The 17,398-nt window shown below is 48.6% G+C and overlaps 6 protein-coding genes across 6 annotated transcripts; 3 read left to right on the top strand and 3 right to left on the bottom strand.

The window, feature by feature from the left end:
- Window positions 1–143: 143 nt before the first annotated feature.
- On the top strand, window positions 144–1,202 carry N7516_009411 (uncharacterized protein; the record flags this gene model as incomplete). The annotated part of the gene is made up of 1 exon (XM_057222130.1): window positions 144–1,202. The coding sequence occupies one exon, from the start codon at window positions 144–146 to the stop codon at window positions 1,200–1,202; it is 1,059 nt and encodes a 352-aa protein (XP_057072402.1).
- A 563-nt stretch (window positions 1,203–1,765) lies between these two features.
- N7516_009412 (ABC transporter ATP-binding protein) lies at window positions 1,766–6,015 on the top strand (the record flags this gene model as incomplete). Its single annotated transcript, XM_057222131.1, has 9 exons — window positions 1,766–1,843; window positions 1,892–2,079; window positions 2,143–2,799; window positions 2,855–4,032; window positions 4,090–4,265; window positions 4,319–4,848; window positions 4,922–5,037; window positions 5,096–5,283; window positions 5,341–6,015. 9 exons carry the CDS (start codon window positions 1,766–1,768, stop codon window positions 6,013–6,015), a joined length of 3,786 nt encoding a protein of 1,261 aa, XP_057072403.1.
- A 916-nt stretch (window positions 6,016–6,931) lies between these two features.
- Window positions 6,932–8,566, bottom strand: N7516_009413 (uncharacterized protein; the record flags this gene model as incomplete). Its single annotated transcript, XM_057222132.1, has 5 exons — window positions 6,932–7,351; window positions 7,415–7,809; window positions 7,868–8,059; window positions 8,110–8,371; window positions 8,432–8,566. The coding sequence occupies 5 exons, from the start codon at window positions 8,564–8,566 to the stop codon at window positions 6,932–6,934; spliced, it is 1,404 nt and encodes a 467-aa protein (XP_057072404.1).
- A 794-nt stretch (window positions 8,567–9,360) lies between these two features.
- N7516_009414 (UPF0183 domain protein) lies at window positions 9,361–10,939 on the bottom strand (the record flags this gene model as incomplete). The annotated part of the gene is made up of 2 exons (XM_057222133.1): window positions 9,361–10,823; window positions 10,876–10,939. The coding sequence occupies 2 exons, from the start codon at window positions 10,937–10,939 to the stop codon at window positions 9,361–9,363; spliced, it is 1,527 nt and encodes a 508-aa protein (XP_057072405.1).
- Window positions 10,940–11,319: 380 nt separating this feature from the next.
- On the top strand, window positions 11,320–14,988 carry N7516_009415 (putative kinesin family protein (BimC); the record flags this gene model as incomplete). The annotated part of the gene is made up of 3 exons (XM_057222134.1): window positions 11,320–11,783; window positions 11,815–13,984; window positions 14,035–14,988. The coding sequence occupies 3 exons, from the start codon at window positions 11,320–11,322 to the stop codon at window positions 14,986–14,988; spliced, it is 3,588 nt and encodes a 1,195-aa protein (XP_057072406.1).
- A 412-nt stretch (window positions 14,989–15,400) lies between these two features.
- Window positions 15,401–16,660, bottom strand: N7516_009416 (uncharacterized protein; the record flags this gene model as incomplete). Its single annotated transcript, XM_057222135.1, has 2 exons — window positions 15,401–16,456; window positions 16,658–16,660. The coding sequence occupies 2 exons, from the start codon at window positions 16,658–16,660 to the stop codon at window positions 15,401–15,403; spliced, it is 1,059 nt and encodes a 352-aa protein (XP_057072407.1).
- Window positions 16,661–17,398: the final 738 nt, after the last annotated feature.

Consider the following 17,398-nt stretch of genomic DNA (forward strand, 5'->3'; position numbering starts at 1 on the left):
AACATAACTTCGTCCCAAATGAGTTTAGACTCCGCTCTGCACTTCAACCTCAGGCACTTCCCTGTTGACTATATTTTGTATAAATATGTGTGTTTTCCTTCTCCAAAATACTCCAGTCTCCATCCATCATTAAACCCCTGACTATGTCTCTATTTCTTAATCTCCCGTTTGAGCTCCGAATACTCATTATCGAGGATGTGCTTTACACTCCGCTTAGCCCGCCTCTGACTCCTTTTAAATCAGATGGCATCGAATACCATGACCTTGCATACAATGCGTGGGAGGAAGGTTGCAATGTGTATTATAACCATCAGAACAAGTACAACCCTTCAAACTGTCTACCTCTTCTCCTCACAAATCATCAAATCTCGATCGAGACTCAGGTGATCCTCGAACGCATGAAAGTTGAGTACATTCTTGACATATCAGTCAAGGATGACTTGCACCTCTTCCTGACATGGCTATCAGTACCGTGTCTTACAACCCACATATCGACCCTGTACGCGAATGTGCGTCTGTTCGGTCACATTATCGAGGAGCGCACCATCCGTAAGCAAGTTGGCTCCGGCGGTCGGCTAGGCTTCCACTGGTCCTTCTATGCGGCATTAGAGCGATTTCTCCGCTATGGTCCCGTGGGACTAAAAAAACGCAAGGAAGAAAGCAAGCCTTCTGAATATCCTGGAAACACGGAGGAATTCGAGAACCGGGGGATGCTGATCGATACACTCGTTCTTGACTTCCAGTCTGCGGAACTGGAACTTTCCTTCCCACCAGAAGATGTCACATACAAGCAGTACTGGGAGCGGCATTGGGGTCGGGATCAGGGAGACCGGGGCGAGACTTCAGAGACATTATCATCACATACAACGCGCCCGGAGTGGCTCTGTGAATATCTGAAGGGCTGGATAGATGATCTTCTTGACATGGATTATCATACTTCAGAGTTCGGGCAACCACTCTATGAGCATATTGGGACCATTCGGATGCTTGTTGATGGACAACTATCTTATGAATTTGATCTTGCAGCTTGGTTAGCCAGCCTACGGTTTACCAATCCGACCTCCATGATGGGTCATTTACCTACTAATGATCGACAATCTGGATTTTGGAAATGGAAAAAAGAGACATTGCTAAGAAGGGAGGTCCAAGGGTTTCCCGTGATATGGCCATCGGATGATGAATTAGAACGAAGAGAGGTGTGATCATTTTATGTGTTTCGAAGGGTGTTAGAGGGACGTTATCAAAGGAAACCATAGAGAAATGCATTCTATTCTTACAACATATCTAGTCAGATTATCTGTTGAACATGTTATTTTATTTAGGAGGTTACCCCTTGATGGGGTACTATATATACATTTGTTGTGTCTCTCCAGCTATTATGGAATGCCATTATGAATGATTTTTAAATCATGACTTAGTGCCTCTCATTGGTAATTGTATACTTTATACCGACTTAATACTTTATATTGGCTTAATACTTTATATCGGCTTAATACTTTATACCGACTTAATATAGAACAATATGTGGCGTGTCCATGGGAGTCCGGAGGCATCGGGGCCCGTGGAGTCCGCGGTACCCGCGGAACCCGCGAGCCTTGAGATCAGATCAAAGGACCAGCATTGGAAACTCAAAAAGAGCAACACATCTCCATAACTAGTCCGTAATTGTCTTTTATTCACACGTTTTGCAAATCGAAAATCGGTTTGGAGCAAAGCCGATTTGACTCTCTGCTCGCCTTTAGGGTGTTTCCCATGAATATCTAAAATGGGGAAAGAATCCGAGAAAGATACCATTGATGGCCAGGAGGTTAAGGAGCAAACAGGTGCCCTTCGTGGATATCTAGTAAGAATATTCCCTTCCATCACAGGTTAAGAATCTAACACCAAGCAGAGGATCTTTCACTATGGCTCATCTACAGAGTATACCTTGCAGGCCATTGCCACTGCCTGCGCACTAGGGTCCGGTGTTGGCATGGCTCTTGTCAATCTGGTCTTTGGCCAGTTTATTACACTCATCACAGACTACACGGCGGGTCATACGGATGCTTCGAAGTTTCGAAGTGGATCTGCGAGACTTAGGTATGTGCAGTGCCCTTCAATCTAGATGGACAGGAAGGAACTAATATTAAAAAAAAAAATTAGTCTCTTCTTCTTCGTCATTGGCCTTTGTCGATTTTTCCTCACTTATGGATACAGCACACTGTATACATTTGCCGCATACCGGATCACGCGAAACATTCGCCGCCTGTACCTGAAAGCAGGCCTGAGCCAAGAAATTGCATTCTTCGATTCTGGCACTAGTGGATCGATTGCGATGCAGGCTACCTCGAATGGACGACTGATCCAGACTGGCATATCGGAAAAACTAGGGCTTGTTATCCAGGGCCTGTCCACTTTGATATCGGCCTTCGTGCTGGCATTTGTCACACAATGGAAGCTGACTCTCATTTGCTGCTGCATTGCCCCATCAATGCTTCTAGCTATGGGAATCGCCTCCACATTTGAAGCTGCGATTGAAACAAAAGTTCTCAAAGTTCAGGCCCAAGCTGGATCTTTCGCAGAGAGTATTCTAGCAAGCGCTCGGACGGTACATGCATTCGGGCTTCGGAATCAACTACTATGCGAGTTCGACAAGTTTTTGCAAGCTTCGAGAAAGCTCGGAAATAAGAAATCTCCCCTTTTTGGTTGCCTGTTTGCTACGGAGTACACCATCATCTTTGCAGGGTTTGGCTTGTGCTTTTGGCAAGGTATTAAAATGATATCTACTGGGGAGATAAAGCAATCTGGTGACGTTTTTATGTTTGTTCAGTCTTTACCCTTTCACAGCTGGCAATGCTAACCATGATACTCGCAGTGTGCTCATGTCCGTGATTGTAGGAGCTACAAGCTTGACCACTATAATGCCTCATTTGATTGATTTTGTCCGCGCGGCCTCCGCGGCAGCAGAGCTATTCCAGCTCATGGACCGAAAATCGAAAATCGATCCGTTCGACGACTCCGGAGAAAGACCGACAGACGTGGTGGGATATCTCGATTTTAGTAACATTTCGTTCGCTTACCCTACGCGCCCTGATGCCAAGGTATTGGACGACATCTCACTGCACATTCCCGCCGGCAAGACAACTGCGCTCGTGGGGGCAAGCGGGTCTGGAAAAAGCACTATCGTTGGGCTGATTGAACGATGGTACGACCCTTTGTCTGGAACAATCAAGCTTGATGGCCAGTCAATCGAACTTTGCAACCTCAAATGGCTACGTCAGCAGGTTAGGCTTGTTCAACAGGAGCCCATTTTGTTTGCTGGGACAGTCGCTGAAAATATCGCGAATGGCCTTGTGGGTACGCCTTGGGAGAATGAATCCTCAGTTGAGAAACTGGCCCGGATACAGAACGCTGCTAAAATTGCCTTCGCCCACGATTTTATCACCGAACTGCCTAGCGGGTATGATACCGTCATTGGGGAGAGAGGCGGGTTATTATCCGGAGGACAAAAGCAACGGGTTGCAATTGCTCGCAGCATTGTTTCCCAACCACGAATTCTTCTTCTGGATGAGGCAACGAGTGCACTTGATCCTCATGCCGAGGAAGTCGTTCAACAGGCACTGAACAATGTTTCAAAGGGACGCACTACAATCACCATCGCACACAAATTGGCCACCATAAGAGATGCTGATAATATTGTCGTCATGGAAAATGGCCGTATTCTCGAGCAAGGCACGCATAACTCCCTTTTGGAATCGAATGGTGCGTATGCACGATTGGTGCGGGCTCAGGATTTATCTGTGGTGACGCAGGACCCCGAATATGCCTCGGATAGCCAAGATGAAACGCACAAAGAGGACCATGTTGTACTTGCTGGTGAATTGACCCGCCACTCAACTACGACGGGATCAATTTCGGAAAAGCAGTTGAGTAGGGATAATTTTGACAATTGGAAAAGATTGGGTCTCCTACATACAGTCTGGAGATTGGTGAAATCTACCCCTGAGCTCAATTGGACATTGATGGTTATGACTCTGGCTTGTTTAGCAGGAGGTGAGGCTATCATTTTGAACCCCCTATTTTCACAGATTGAAACTGACCAAATTTTAGCCGCTGCATATCCCGGTCAATCTATTTTGATGTCCAAGTTCATCGAAGTCTTTCAATTCACAGGCTCAGCTATGCGGACGAAAGGGAACTTTTTCGCTCTTATGTTTTTCGTTCTCGGGCTTGGATCTTTCGTCGTCTATTTTATTATAGGATGGGCATCAAATATTATTGCACAGGTAAATCTCCTTCATTGATGGGTGGTTAATCGTGGCTCGACTAACCCAACAAGACAATGAACCACAAATACCGGAAGCAAGTCGTCAATAACATGATGAAGCAAGACATGCAATTCTTCGATCGCACCGAGAACACTACAGGGGCACTGACCAGCCGTGCCGACTCTTATCCACAGGCCGTATTTGAGCTTATGGGCTTTAATATTGCTCTAATGCTGGTTGCAACGACGGGTGTATTGTCATGCTCCGTCCTGGCAATAGTATATGCATGGAAGCTTGGCCTTGTTATCGTTTTAGCAGGACTTCCACCCATGCTCGCTTCTGGTTACGCTCGCATCCGAATGGAGGGTGCAATGGACCACAAGATTTCAAAGCTGTTCTCGAAAAGTGCTTCCATTGCCTCAGAGACCGTGTCAGCTATCCGGACGGTGTCTTCTTTGGCGATTGAAACATCCGTTTTGGAGCGATATACCCGTGAGCTTGACCAAGCAATTGCCACATCCACGAGGCCACTGCTTCTCATCATGCTCCCTTTCGCATTCACTCAGACGGTTGAATACTCTTTCCTGGCTCTCGGTTTCTGGTAAGTCATAGGCTCAAATACCTTCTTCTCCTGTTTGTGACAGGACGCTAACCATCGAATCATCTCAACATAGGTATGGATGTCGGCTTGTCTCATTTGGAGATTTGAGCATGGTAAACTTTTTCATCAGTTTTCTAAGTGTGTTCTTTTCTGGCCAACAAGCCTCAATCCTTTTTGGGTTTTCAAGCAGTAAGATGCATTCCAAGGCCGTGTGGGAGGTAAAAGCGAGTTTCTAACAGCTATCCAGGTATGACAAAGGCAACAAATGCTGCTAATTACATATTTTGGCTTGAACAGCTCCAGCCTACAATTCTCGAGACTGACGAAAACCGCGACATTGGCCCTGGCGATTTCAAGTCTCTCCATTTGGAAAAGTTGCAATTCTCTTACCCAATGAGACCTCACAGTCGCGTACTACGTGGTATTGACCTTCATGTATGCCAGCCCATATCGTCACAACCTGTCCCCTTTCGCTGCTAATACATCGTATAGATCAAAAAGGGTCAATTTGTCGCGTTCGTCGGCGCATCCGGCTGTGGAAAAAGTACCATGATCAGTATGCTCGAACGTTTCTACGACCCGGTAGCCGGTCACATCAAAATCGACGCCCTTACATTGGAGAGCTTAAATCCTTGGCTGTATCGAGCACAAGCAGCACTTGTACAGCAGGAACCCACCCTCTACCCTGGCACCATTCGCGAAAACGTCTCCATGGGAACACCGACCGGTGATCCGTCGGCGGTTTCCGAGAACGACATTGAGGCTGCCTGTCGGGCTGCCAACGCGTGGGAATTCATCTCTTCCCTGCCAGATGGCCTTATGACTCTCTGTGGTGCCAATGGGACACAGCTCTCTGGTGGGCAACGTCAACGCATCGCCATTGCCAGAGCATTACTCCGGAATCCACGTCTACTTCTGCTAGATGAAGCAACAAGCGCGCTGGATACTCAATCGGAGAGAGTTGTCCAAGATGCGCTGAATGAGGCCGCTTCTCAAGGTGATAGAATCACCATCGCGGTTGCCCATCGCTTGTCGACTATTCGTCATGCGGATATGATTTGCGTGTTCGATGGGGGTAGGATCGTGGAGTCTGGAACTCATGAGGAATTACTGGTGAAAGGTCGACTTTATCCGAAGATGTGTGAGGCTCAGAATTTAGGCACTTGATCGGGTGAAGCGTCAGATCTTTTGGACCTTTTAGCGCTGGCATGGGTTGGGTGAATTTGTCATATTGCGAGTATTTCTTAGAATAAACAAGGGCGAGGATAGAATATTTAATTGGTGAACTGGGGTATAGCTTATCATGTAATTTAATTAAAACAAATATATTTACATTTATGAAGCCATTCGTCATTTTCAGTCTCCTAGAGCTCCATAAGTCTCAGCAACCTGCCACTCTCCTACCCATAAGCATCATGGTCGTTCTCTAGTGGTTGTAACCCCTTTGCATATCAATACATACATTACAGAGATCTAGATCTTCCGATGAGATCCGTTCCCATTGAGGGGAATGTGGGGTAGACATGACATTACTCCAAAATAAATTGGAGTGTAGAACGGCTTGGAGGCCCGGGTGATTCACAGCGGCCAGTATGAGTCTTTCGATATAAAATGACGTCCTTCCCCGGGACCTTTGCCGGAGGTCCGTCCTTCGGGCGGGCCCAGCCGGGGTAGCAGCAATTGCACATATAACATTGTAGGGTGAAATATCGGGATGGAATCCGGGTTCTCGTTTAGTTATCAATGCTTAGGAAGTCGGTCTTGTCAGATTTATCAAGTATAGAGGGACCTTGGCCCAAATGCCTTGGACGTTCCGCCATACACGTTTACACTGTTCTCACTCAAGGGCATCAAAAGTTCTCTTGGTCGTACTTCGATACTTGGGAATTATGGAAGTGTCCCATATTCTGTGGCTATAACACTAAGTTACTGAAATGTTTCTTTTTTCCCTTGTTGATGCCGTAGAAGTAGGATGTACATGCATAGAGCAATTTAGTTTGAGATGTTTTAGGAGACAGGCGAAACATCAAACCCCCAGGAACGATTATATATAAATCTAACTCAATTCCTTCTCGACTGCATCTCAAGTAGAATTCGAGTTATCCGCACAGGAGAAAGCAGCTGACCCACCGGACTCCGCGTAAGAGTTGATGATCCCAACTACTGTCCCATAGGTGCCAGCAACTGTCAAAAAGCATCCAAATGCTATCACAAAGACACTAAAGCAAACCATGGGCAGCCACGTTCTCGACTTGTCTCTACCCGTACCCCAGTTATCATACAGCCACATGCAACCGTAAGGTTGGAAACATAGAATCGTTCCAAGCAAAGCACCGATGAGGGATACCAGAGCATCAAAGGCAGGAATTGTGCTGGCAATGATGTACGCAATCACGGTAACGCCGAAGGTGCAGCCAAGCCACGAGAGCCAGTGAGTTGGGGTGTTGCTATTTAGATGTGGAGATCCGCGGAGAAGGTGGACAAAGATGTACTTTGCAGGTATCTATAGACAGTATGGATTAGTTGGATGCGATATGATCGATTAGTCTCTGTGGACCTTACTTACATGTATGACAATCGTCGTGGTAACAACTAGCCCTGGCAAGGAAACCCCATAGGCAATCTGCTTCACTACCCCTCCGGCTGAGCCCAGAGCCGGTGAGGCGACATAGGAGCCGCAGTAGTAATAAATAACGCAGGCAATGACAGTGTAGATGGAACTCACGCAGCCCTGGCAGATAAGCAAGGCTGGCGTGTATCGGCGAGGGTTACGCATCTCGGATACAATAGCGAAAAACCCAGGTGTGCCCGAGAATGCAAATGTGAGATTAGAGATCGCGGTAATACCCTTGACGAAGGATGGGTTACCTATGATCTTGAAATCTGAGGACCAGGACGTCTGAGTCTGCGGTGCAGAGGCAGGGCGGTCTTGGACGCCAACGGCGATAGACACGGTCAGAACTAGAAGAGAATTTAAGGATGTGATGTGCTTCATATATGTATAGGGAGAGAAACGCACCTGCAGCGAGAATGCATGGCAAGCCAACCCATGCCAGCCAGGTGATACGACCGAGTGTTCTCACGCTACTCGTAGCGAATCCAAGGATGGCGGCAATGGCAGCGAAAGCTGCAGTGCATATACCATGCGTAGAAACCGAGTTTAATCCGATGGTAATTCCAAGTATACCAGAGGCACTGACAAATATATAGTCTAGATGGTCAGTAAGATGACCTATATATTTGTTATTAGGGTGCACTTACACAGACAGAATACAACGGACAACACCCAACGACCAATGGGGCCAAATATCAAAGCTCCGGCATCATCGATACCATAAACCTCCCGATGGTTTAGCTTGAAGGTACCAATTACATATTCAGACCACGTAGTGATCCCACCGATGGCAAGTAGGCAAATTACACCTGGAACTATCCCCAGGGCATCGAAGGCACTCGGAATAGAGAGAATCCCCAATCCAATCTGAGACTTCATCATCAGAGTCACAGTTCCCAGAAAACCAACCTACAGAAAGGTCAGCTTGGTGTGAGGGTGGCTATGCAATTCCAACTCGTTAATATGCACATTGCGGTAGTTTGGCCCGTCTTCGGTGATTTCTCCAAACACGACGTCGTGAGTCGTAGTTTGTACGGGTTTTAAAGCAAGATCATCTTTTGTTTCGTCTGTCGGTTCGTCCTTTGGTGGTTCATAAACATCCATGATCAAGATTGATACAGAGTGGGAGTATAATTGTCAATCCTTTCGGGGAGGAGGGGGATTCCTGTATATCTCTTCCTTTTTATATCCCGCAAGGAAATACTCCGCAAGAAAATACTAAAGTACATTCTCTATCACCAATGAGAACCAATGCGGATTCTATTACTCCTTTCAATTCTATATAAGTCCCCACACATCCCCGCATCCCCCCACATCTCCATGAAGATATTCTGAGGAGATTTCTGTTATCATTTCAAGGGTGGGGGTTGAAGTGTGACTCGGGAAGTATCCCGAACCATTCTCTAAAATGATATGAGTCAAGTTATTTCCTATGAGTATTACTTGAACTTGAAATATATCTACTTTAAACCAAGGAGTCTGTATCCCCAAACATTGGAATCGGTCACTGTCAGACCGTGGGCAATTTCCTGCATCGGCTAGCAAACCGACATGGCTTGGCAGTAGTTCGAACATTGAAGAAACCACTAGAAGTAATTGCTAACTCGCCAGTCCAGGGGCAGGTTGTAACACTTGTCCTGTTCATCCTATAAGTTCGAGGCGACTCCGAGGATCATTAGATATCTTCGTGTGTTCCCTATTTATTGTACTATCAACTCTTCCTTTTATTACCGACGGAAGTTGTGAAGCTAGTAGAGAAATATGAGCAACCTCAATACCAGACCATCGTTTAATGGTTACATATACTTCCACATTGAAAAAATGAATACCTAGGGTTTATCATGATTCATAATGTATTGAGATATAACATAAAAAAACACGCTTGAAATAGTCTCAAATCAGTACACTGTCAAACAGCTCACGGCCCCATTCTTAAGAACTTCAAATAACAACCCCGGGAACCCAAAAAGCTCCGTGTTGCCTAATCCCCCATCCTGGTCATCGGAACCACTCCGAGGACCTTTGGCCGTGCTCTCCTCCCAGCCACCGAGGAATTCAACACTGCTCTCGGGACTGTCTCCCCAGCCACGATTCAGCACCATCGGCCGCTGCAGAGCACGCTCCTCGGCGGGGCTGGCGTAAGATCCTTTCCAAGTAGCGCGCAGCCGCTCGGAAACTTCGTCATAGGGTGACTCCGAAGTCAGACAGTCCCCAGATTCATCCAATGGAATTAGCCAGCGACTCCGGCGGTGACGATTGAATGGATAAGATCCTGGGACATTCCCATGAAGAATAATCTTTGTCACTGCCAGCTGGGAAGATGGTGGTTGTGGCGATGGATCTGGACGGCCTGAGGCGGGAAAGGCAGGTCCAGGGGTTGTTGGATACGAGATAAAAGCATCGAACCCATGGTGGAAGTAGTTTAAAAAGTAGTCTGCGGGCAGTGAAGTGGGGTCGCCAATGTTGAAGGTAGCCATCTCTTCGTCAGAATCATCAGTTACGCTGTTAGTAGATGAGTGATCGCCGTCCGGAATCTCGATTCCTCTGCCTGGGGACGGACTCAGGTGCAGGTCTCCACCCCCCGTTGCTCGATGAATCGAGATTCGGCGGTCATTCTTACGATAGATTGCGTCAGGTGGACCGAAGTCAGCAATCAAATCCTGGGGAGTGGTCTCTCCCAGTGTTATATATAATGGAGAACCTGTCCTGCGAACCACTTCAAGTTTCCCAGCACCTAGAACATGCCACTCCTCGATTTCATCCGCCAGTGATTCTCTGGATTTGCCAATCAAAGCCGACGAACGTGGGTACTGCGCCTGTTGCGTGAACAGCTTGCCTCGAACCTCAGGCCATGATGACCCTTGGAAGATTGACATGGATGTGGCCGGAAGGGCGGCCGAGGAGGATAATAACGCTACAAAATCACACTGGTCGGACCAGGCAGAGTGCTGAAGGGGGAACGAGAATGCCACCCCGGGATACGAAAGCACGTAGGTGCCATACGGCGACTGAGGATCTGCCGGTGGTACATACTCCCCTGGGTATGAAGGACCAAACAAGCGATTGTAGACATGTCGGAAGCTGGGGCCGTGCGAAGACAAGGGTTGTTCTGCTGACTCCCCACCTTTGAGGACATCCTGGTTTTTGTATACCATGTTCACTCGAGAGAAGTCGAGAACTTCGATCAAACGGAGCCTCTGGTCAGGACCATCAAATCGAAGCCGCAGGCCATTTGAAGGTAACTGCAATACCACCGGTTTGCGAAGCGGATCTGCGGGGGAGTAGGATAGGTCGATGGCGGGATAGGTTTGTGGATACGACTTGACGCGGGTGAGGACATTATGAAGCGACGCGCCCAGGGCTTCGAAAGTATTAGCGAGAGTAGCTGAAATGGCTGTGAGACTAAGACTTACTGATAAACCCAAGTCCTTTCCCAGGGAATATCTGCGCCTGCGTTGGGGAAGTAGAAGTAGTCATAGTGGTCTGTCTGTTTTCATGACCTGCCCACTACGGGTGGACGACAGTCCATGCGATATTCGAGCTATGTTTATTAGTTAAAGGTAGGAGGGGGCGCCTGGAGGGTGCGGAGATGTAGGGGAGTCAACATGATATGAGGGGGTGATAGCGATAAGAGGGCGATGACGATAAGCGCAGCCGACCGAGTCATGTGAGAGGGGGAAATGACGGGATTACGTAAGCTTTGTTTATGTTTTCCCGTTTGAGACGGAGCTCCACTGATATACACAACGCTGAAAGACTCCGACGCAGTTGGTGAAAAGATCAAATCCGAGTTTGAAAATAACCCTCGAATATTACTGCAAACACCAAAATTACACTCCGAGTGTCGCATTGTCAACATGGTCGGCCCACCAAGGCCCCCGTCCACCCTCCCCACCACGCGGAGGTCGGGTTTGCGCCAACCGGTTCGACGAGCAGGTTCGGCAGTCCCAGAACGCCATGCACCGCCGGGAGCGTCTACACCATCAGTCAGGTCCTCTGCGATGGGTGCGCCTCGTGTAGCAAGGAGCCCCGAAAAGCCGAGCGCCGCGAGTAAGAGGAAGGAGAAAGATTTTGAACGAGAAATTAACGAGGACACAAGCATTCATGTGGTGGTGCGCTGTCGCGGTCGCAGCGATCGCGAGATCAAAGAGAACAACGGTGTAGTCTTGTCAACCCCAGAAGGTGTGAAGGGCAAGACCCTCGATCTCTCAATGGGACCGAATGCGGTTTCAAACAAAACATATGCTTTCGACAAGGTCTTCTCCCCGCCGCCGATCAAACCGCTGTCTACGAGGATGTGGTTGTGCCGGTCCTCGACGAGGTTAGTATAGTAACTGCATACAAAATCAAAGGACCAACGCTAATTCCTTCCAGATGTTGGCAGGTTACAATTGCACCATCTTCGCATACGGACAGACTGGAACGGGAAAAACATATACCATGTCAGGCGACATGACTGACACATTGGGCATCCTCTCCGACGATGCAGGAATTATTCCACGTACCCTTTACGCCTTGTTTCACAAGCTCGAGGACACAGAGAGCACAGTGAAATGCTCCTTTATTGAACTTTACAACGAGGAACTCCGTGATCTTCTGTCATACGACGATAGCACCAAGCTCAAGATTTTCGAAAACGAGAAGAAGGGAGGACACAGCACAATGGTTCAGGGCATGGAGGAGACCTACATCGACTCTGCGTCCAGTGGAATCAGATTGCTTCAAACAGGCAGCCACAAACGCCAAGTGGCAGCGACAAAATGCAATGACCTGAGTTCCCGAAGTCATACAGTTTTCACTATTACCGTGCTCACAAAGCGCACGACCGAATCTGGCGAGGACTATGTTAGCTCGGGTAAGCTGAATCTAGTTGATCTCGCGGGTAGCGAGAACATCGGACGGAGCGGTGCAGAAAATAAACGAGCAACGGAGGCAGGCCTCATCAACAAGAGCTTACTTACTCTTGGAAGAGTGATCAACGCTCTGGTGGATAAGAGCTCGCACATTCCTTACCGAGAATCAAAACTCACGAGACTGCTACAAGATTCACTTGGAGGACGAACAAAAACATGTATCATCGCCACTGTTTCGCCCGCCCGCAACAACCTAGAGGAGACCATCTCTACCCTGGATTATGCCTTCCGAGCCAAGAACATCCGCAACAAACCCCAGATTAATTCTATCATCTCCAAAACCAAGCTGCTGCGTGACATCGGGATGGAAATTGAGAAGCTTAAGAGCGAGCTCATTGCCACCCGGCATCGCAATGGTGTCTATATGACGCCTGATGCGTACGAAGAAATGACGATGGAAAGTGAATCGCGGCGAATCGTCAACGAAGAACAGCGTGCAAAGATCGAGTCGATGGAGGCAAGCCTTCGCCACAAGGTCCAAGAGCTGCTTTCTATCACGGGCAACTTCAACTCATTAAAGCATGACAATGAGGACACTCAGGCCAAACTCAAAGAAACGCGCGAAGTTCTCAACGAAACAGAACGGTTTTGGAAGGACACCCAGGAGAAGCTGGACGAGGAGAAGATTGTGCGGAAGGCCCATCAAAATACGGAAAAGCAACTTCGTCACATTGGTGCCGGCCTAGTGACTACTTTAAACGGTACCGTTCAAGACGTGAATGGACTGCACGCGAAATTGGATCGCAAAGATAATTTGGAGACCGACAACCGCCAAACCTGGCAGACCTCAACCGGTGAGGTATCGCATGTCACAGAACGGGTGGATGCTCGCATGCAGATCTTCCAGACGCAGCATGCCAAGCTGCTCGAGGAGATGTCTGGCAAAATCCACCAATTCGTACACCATGAACTGGACACTGTGCAGTCTACCCGCTCCCACCTTAGGGATCTCGATGCCTCATTTGACAAGGCCGAGGCAGGGGCCAAGAATAACACCTCCACTGCCCACAACGAGATGAATGAAGTTCTCGAGGAGATCAAGGTCCTTCGTGAAGAAGTTAAGTCCAAAGTTGGCGAAGGCCTGAATGGCTTGTCAGCTGCTGCTGCTCGGATCTCCGAGGAGGTTATTGGGGAGTTCTCGGAGTTCCACTCCCAACTTCACTCGTCATACAGCACACTTGGTAAGGACTTCAAGACCATGTTCGAGGATATGGCAAAGCACCTCGACGAACAGAAATCCGAGGTCCACAAACTACGTCTCGAGTTGCAGGCAGCTAACCGCCAGACGGTGGAGGCCAATAGAAAGGCTTCATCCAATCTAGCACAGGTCCTGGAAGAGGAACATGCGAGTGCACATGCCGAGCGTGAAAATCTCATGTCTCACATTCGGGCACTCCTCGAGGACTCAAGCCATAAACAGAACAACCGTCTCAAGGGCAAATTTGATTCCCTTCGTACCGACATCTCGGCATCAGGCGACTCTCTTGAGCAAGCGACTGCACAGCACGACAGGCATATTGATGAATGGATTTTCAAGGAGGAGCAGTTTGCGAAGGACGTTACTGCATCCAAGGATGAAATCAAAACCAGGATGCAGAATGATTGGGAGGTAAGACCGCCTGACATCTTTAGGTTGCGCAAGGAGACTAACAACAGTAGACTTTCGACCAGCGTAATGCCTCGATTCATCGGGCAACGGAGTCTGTACACCAGGAGACTGTGCGGATTGTTGATGCTCAAATGAGCGACATGGGTACACAAATGGAGGCTTTGGATGACTTCGTTGCGAAAGCACGGTCCCAAAATGGCCGCTTCCATGAATCGCACCTCGGCAGTTTGAATGCTATGGCTAAGAATGCCCGAGAGTCCCGCTCAAACGTCTATAGGCAACTCGATGGGTTCACTGGACGAGTCGAGCAACTCCAGGATGATGTCGATATGCATACAGAGAACCTGGAACAAGCTACTGCACCTCTACACGCTGAAGTCCGCCAGCCACTTTTGGAAATGCGATCCAACGTCCAGAGCCACCCCCTGAAAGAGTATGTCCCAACAGGTATAACCCCTCAGAAACGACGATACGAATACCCTTCGGAAATGCCTCAAACGGAAGCTCACGACGGTCTTCGCACTCGACATCGGACATCCAAGCAGTTTACCGCTCTGCCATTCAGTGAGGAAGAACAACAGGATTCCCCTGCTCCCACTTCGCCCCAGGCTTCACCGGCCAAGAAATTCGTGTATAATGATACCCCGGAAGAGGTAGGCCATTCTCTTCCATCACCCGCAGCCCCACCTTCCAACACTGGCCTTAGAGAAGTCGACCTAAACGTCGCCAGACCGGTCGTGTCTGATGGCGACGACGCACTACCCCCCACCAAGCCGGAACCTCCCGCATTGGCCACATCCATGGACCTGGACGAAACGCCAGAAAAGGAAGAACCAGAACCTTCCCGCAAACGGCGCCGCTCGAATTCAAACAACATCCCCGAAACCAAACTCCCCAAAACCATGCTGTCCAAAAGGATGGCTGGCGTGAAGGAGGGTCGTGAAAACGTGCCCCCCACAGCCATTGCCAGCGGCGGCCGCCGATTCAGAAACCGCGCCTCTTGATTAGGTGGATTTCATGTTATTTTCTGCGCTTTGCTTTTTTGTTCGTTTGTTTTTTGCTCTTCTTTCTGACAATTTTTGATACCCGATAGTCGCTGGGCTTTCCACTCTTGGTTGGAGTTTTTTGGCTGAGAAAACAGTGTTGGGTTAGACATTCTCTTGTATCTCTTCATTTTGTCTGAGTGCCATAGAAAAGCGATTGTACTTGGCGTTTCTGGTTTGGCTACACTGATATTCCTATGGGGATGTCAAATTCGATCTTAATACCATACTTGATCCCCCAATTTGGGTTGATTCGTCTTGTATTCAAAGTATATGCATGACGTTCACCCAGCACTAGCCTGTTAGTAGGCTAGATTTAGTACAAGCACCGATGATTTCCCCGTGGGGCATCACAAACAGGAATACTAAATCATCAAGACTGTTCCGCCTCATGTTCTGCAGCATAAGCGGCACTGCCCCCCTCGTCCTGAATAGTCTCTTCAGCTGTGTCTGGAGAGAAGGGATGCTGTACGAGTTTTTCCTGGTCCTGTTCTTCTTTCGCATCCGTATCCTCCGCGGCATCAATAATAACCTGCAACTCGCTCATCCGCTTCGCAAACTGATCCATCATCTCCTCAAGTGTGCCGCTCTCCTTCTCCTTGCCACCCACATTAATCGGCGGCCCACCTGTGCCACGGATCTTCAGCATCAACCCATGTCCTGGTAGCTCTCCAGGATTGTTATTCTCAAAAGTGGGTGCAGGCACCACTTCCGTGTTGAGGACCTGCCATGTTGATGAGAAGCTCTGCGCAGCGGTAACGTGATACTGCGGGTCTAGCTGTCCCTGATCTTGTGGGGGTGACGAAGCGTTCGCCGGTGACGTGGATATGGACCTTGTGCCACCCCCACCTTTGCCTTGTGCTGTCTGTTCGGTTATCGGACTAGTTTGCGCTGCCCCAGGTATGTGTGACGAGGGCTCTATATCGAGGATGATGTAGTTATCTCGGATGCCTGGAATGGGCGGCGGGAGTAGGGTGGTCTTGGCTAGGTTTGGGTCGGACGGGTCTTTGATGATCTCGTTCTGCAGATTCGATGCTTGGGTCTGCGCGATTTGGTCTTTCTTGGAATCGGAGAGGGCTTCTTGTTGTGCGGATAAACTACGTAATGCTGCCTCTGTCACGATATCGGTGTCATCATCGGAGAATATATAGTGGACTGTTGGGTGGTGGTAGTCTGAGGTATGGGCGTCTTCGATCAAGGTGAAGAACGGCTGGAATGTGGGGTGTGATTGAGGTTGTTTTTGACCTTCCTCGTGGTGGTCTTCAGTCCCATCCAAACCTGCATCTTGGGAAAGCGATTCAACTGTTCCTGGGAGTTGATGGGTTTCGTCCGTTGATGGGCGGCCCTCCGGCTGTTGCCCTCTTGAGTGTCGATCACTTGGCCGCGAAGAGGCGGTGCCAGGCCGAGAGGGTATTTCCTTATGCAGGGACTGTCGGGATGAGGAAGTGGATAGGGGGGATTAAAGGGAGAGTTGTTCAGAGACATCTCCATAAACCGAGGCTACATCATTTCTGGAGAAGAGCTTGGGATAGGATGAGGTTCTGTATCGCGTGCGGAGAGCTTCTTATCGATAACGTCACGTGACGATTGGACCAGTAATCAGACGGGAACCCGTGGACCCAAAATCTACCATTTAGGTAATCAACAGATTCGAATAACATCAACATTTAGTGCCTATTTCTAAGGCATTAATATTATTGACTTTATAATTCAGGTATTCAGGCATTATAAGGCATCATCTGGCTTCAATATTACTAATGACTAACATACCTAGGTAATTCCGAGGTTAGATTTTGTAAAGTGAGGGCTCAAATTACTGCCTGGCAATATAAACCTGATCCCCGCCACTAGGTAATTGGGGCGGGCCCGGTGGTTTGGTAAGGGCATCCTCACCCGGACACTTCGAAGAGTTTGGCGGACTAATCCACTCTTTAGACCTGTTGTAACCGTCTCGAGCTAGAGCTACAACTGCGTTCTCGCCATCGGTGTGAATAGGCCTTGAAAGTTGCTGGCGAATACTCATTTACTCCAAGATTCTGACCACTGCGCTTCTGAAATGTAGAGTAGATCCTAGACCGTGCACCAAAGATGTTACTTGCTCACCAGCAACTCGATCCAAAAGGAACGATCGCCTTGGGGGTGTAAATGTAGGGATTTTTATTGAGGTGACCTTCTTAGTCGATGATGTTGAATGATGTGGAGTCTCTGCTTGGATCTGAGGCCCGCTGCTCAAGCCGGGGTGGTATCGAGCGTAAATGCACCCAAATATGCGCAAAGGAGTCGTAAGGTGCTGAGGCTAAGCAGAAACAAGATAGCGAAGGCTGGTGAGTTTCCCAAGCAAGTAAGGGAGAATAGAAGAGACTTGCATACT

The sequence above is a fragment of the Penicillium verrucosum genome (genome assembly GCF_028828655.1).
Source record: "Penicillium verrucosum strain IBT 35672 chromosome Unknown utg000003l_segment0_segment0, whole genome shotgun sequence".
Taxonomy (NCBI): domain Eukaryota; kingdom Fungi; phylum Ascomycota; class Eurotiomycetes; order Eurotiales; family Aspergillaceae; genus Penicillium; species Penicillium verrucosum.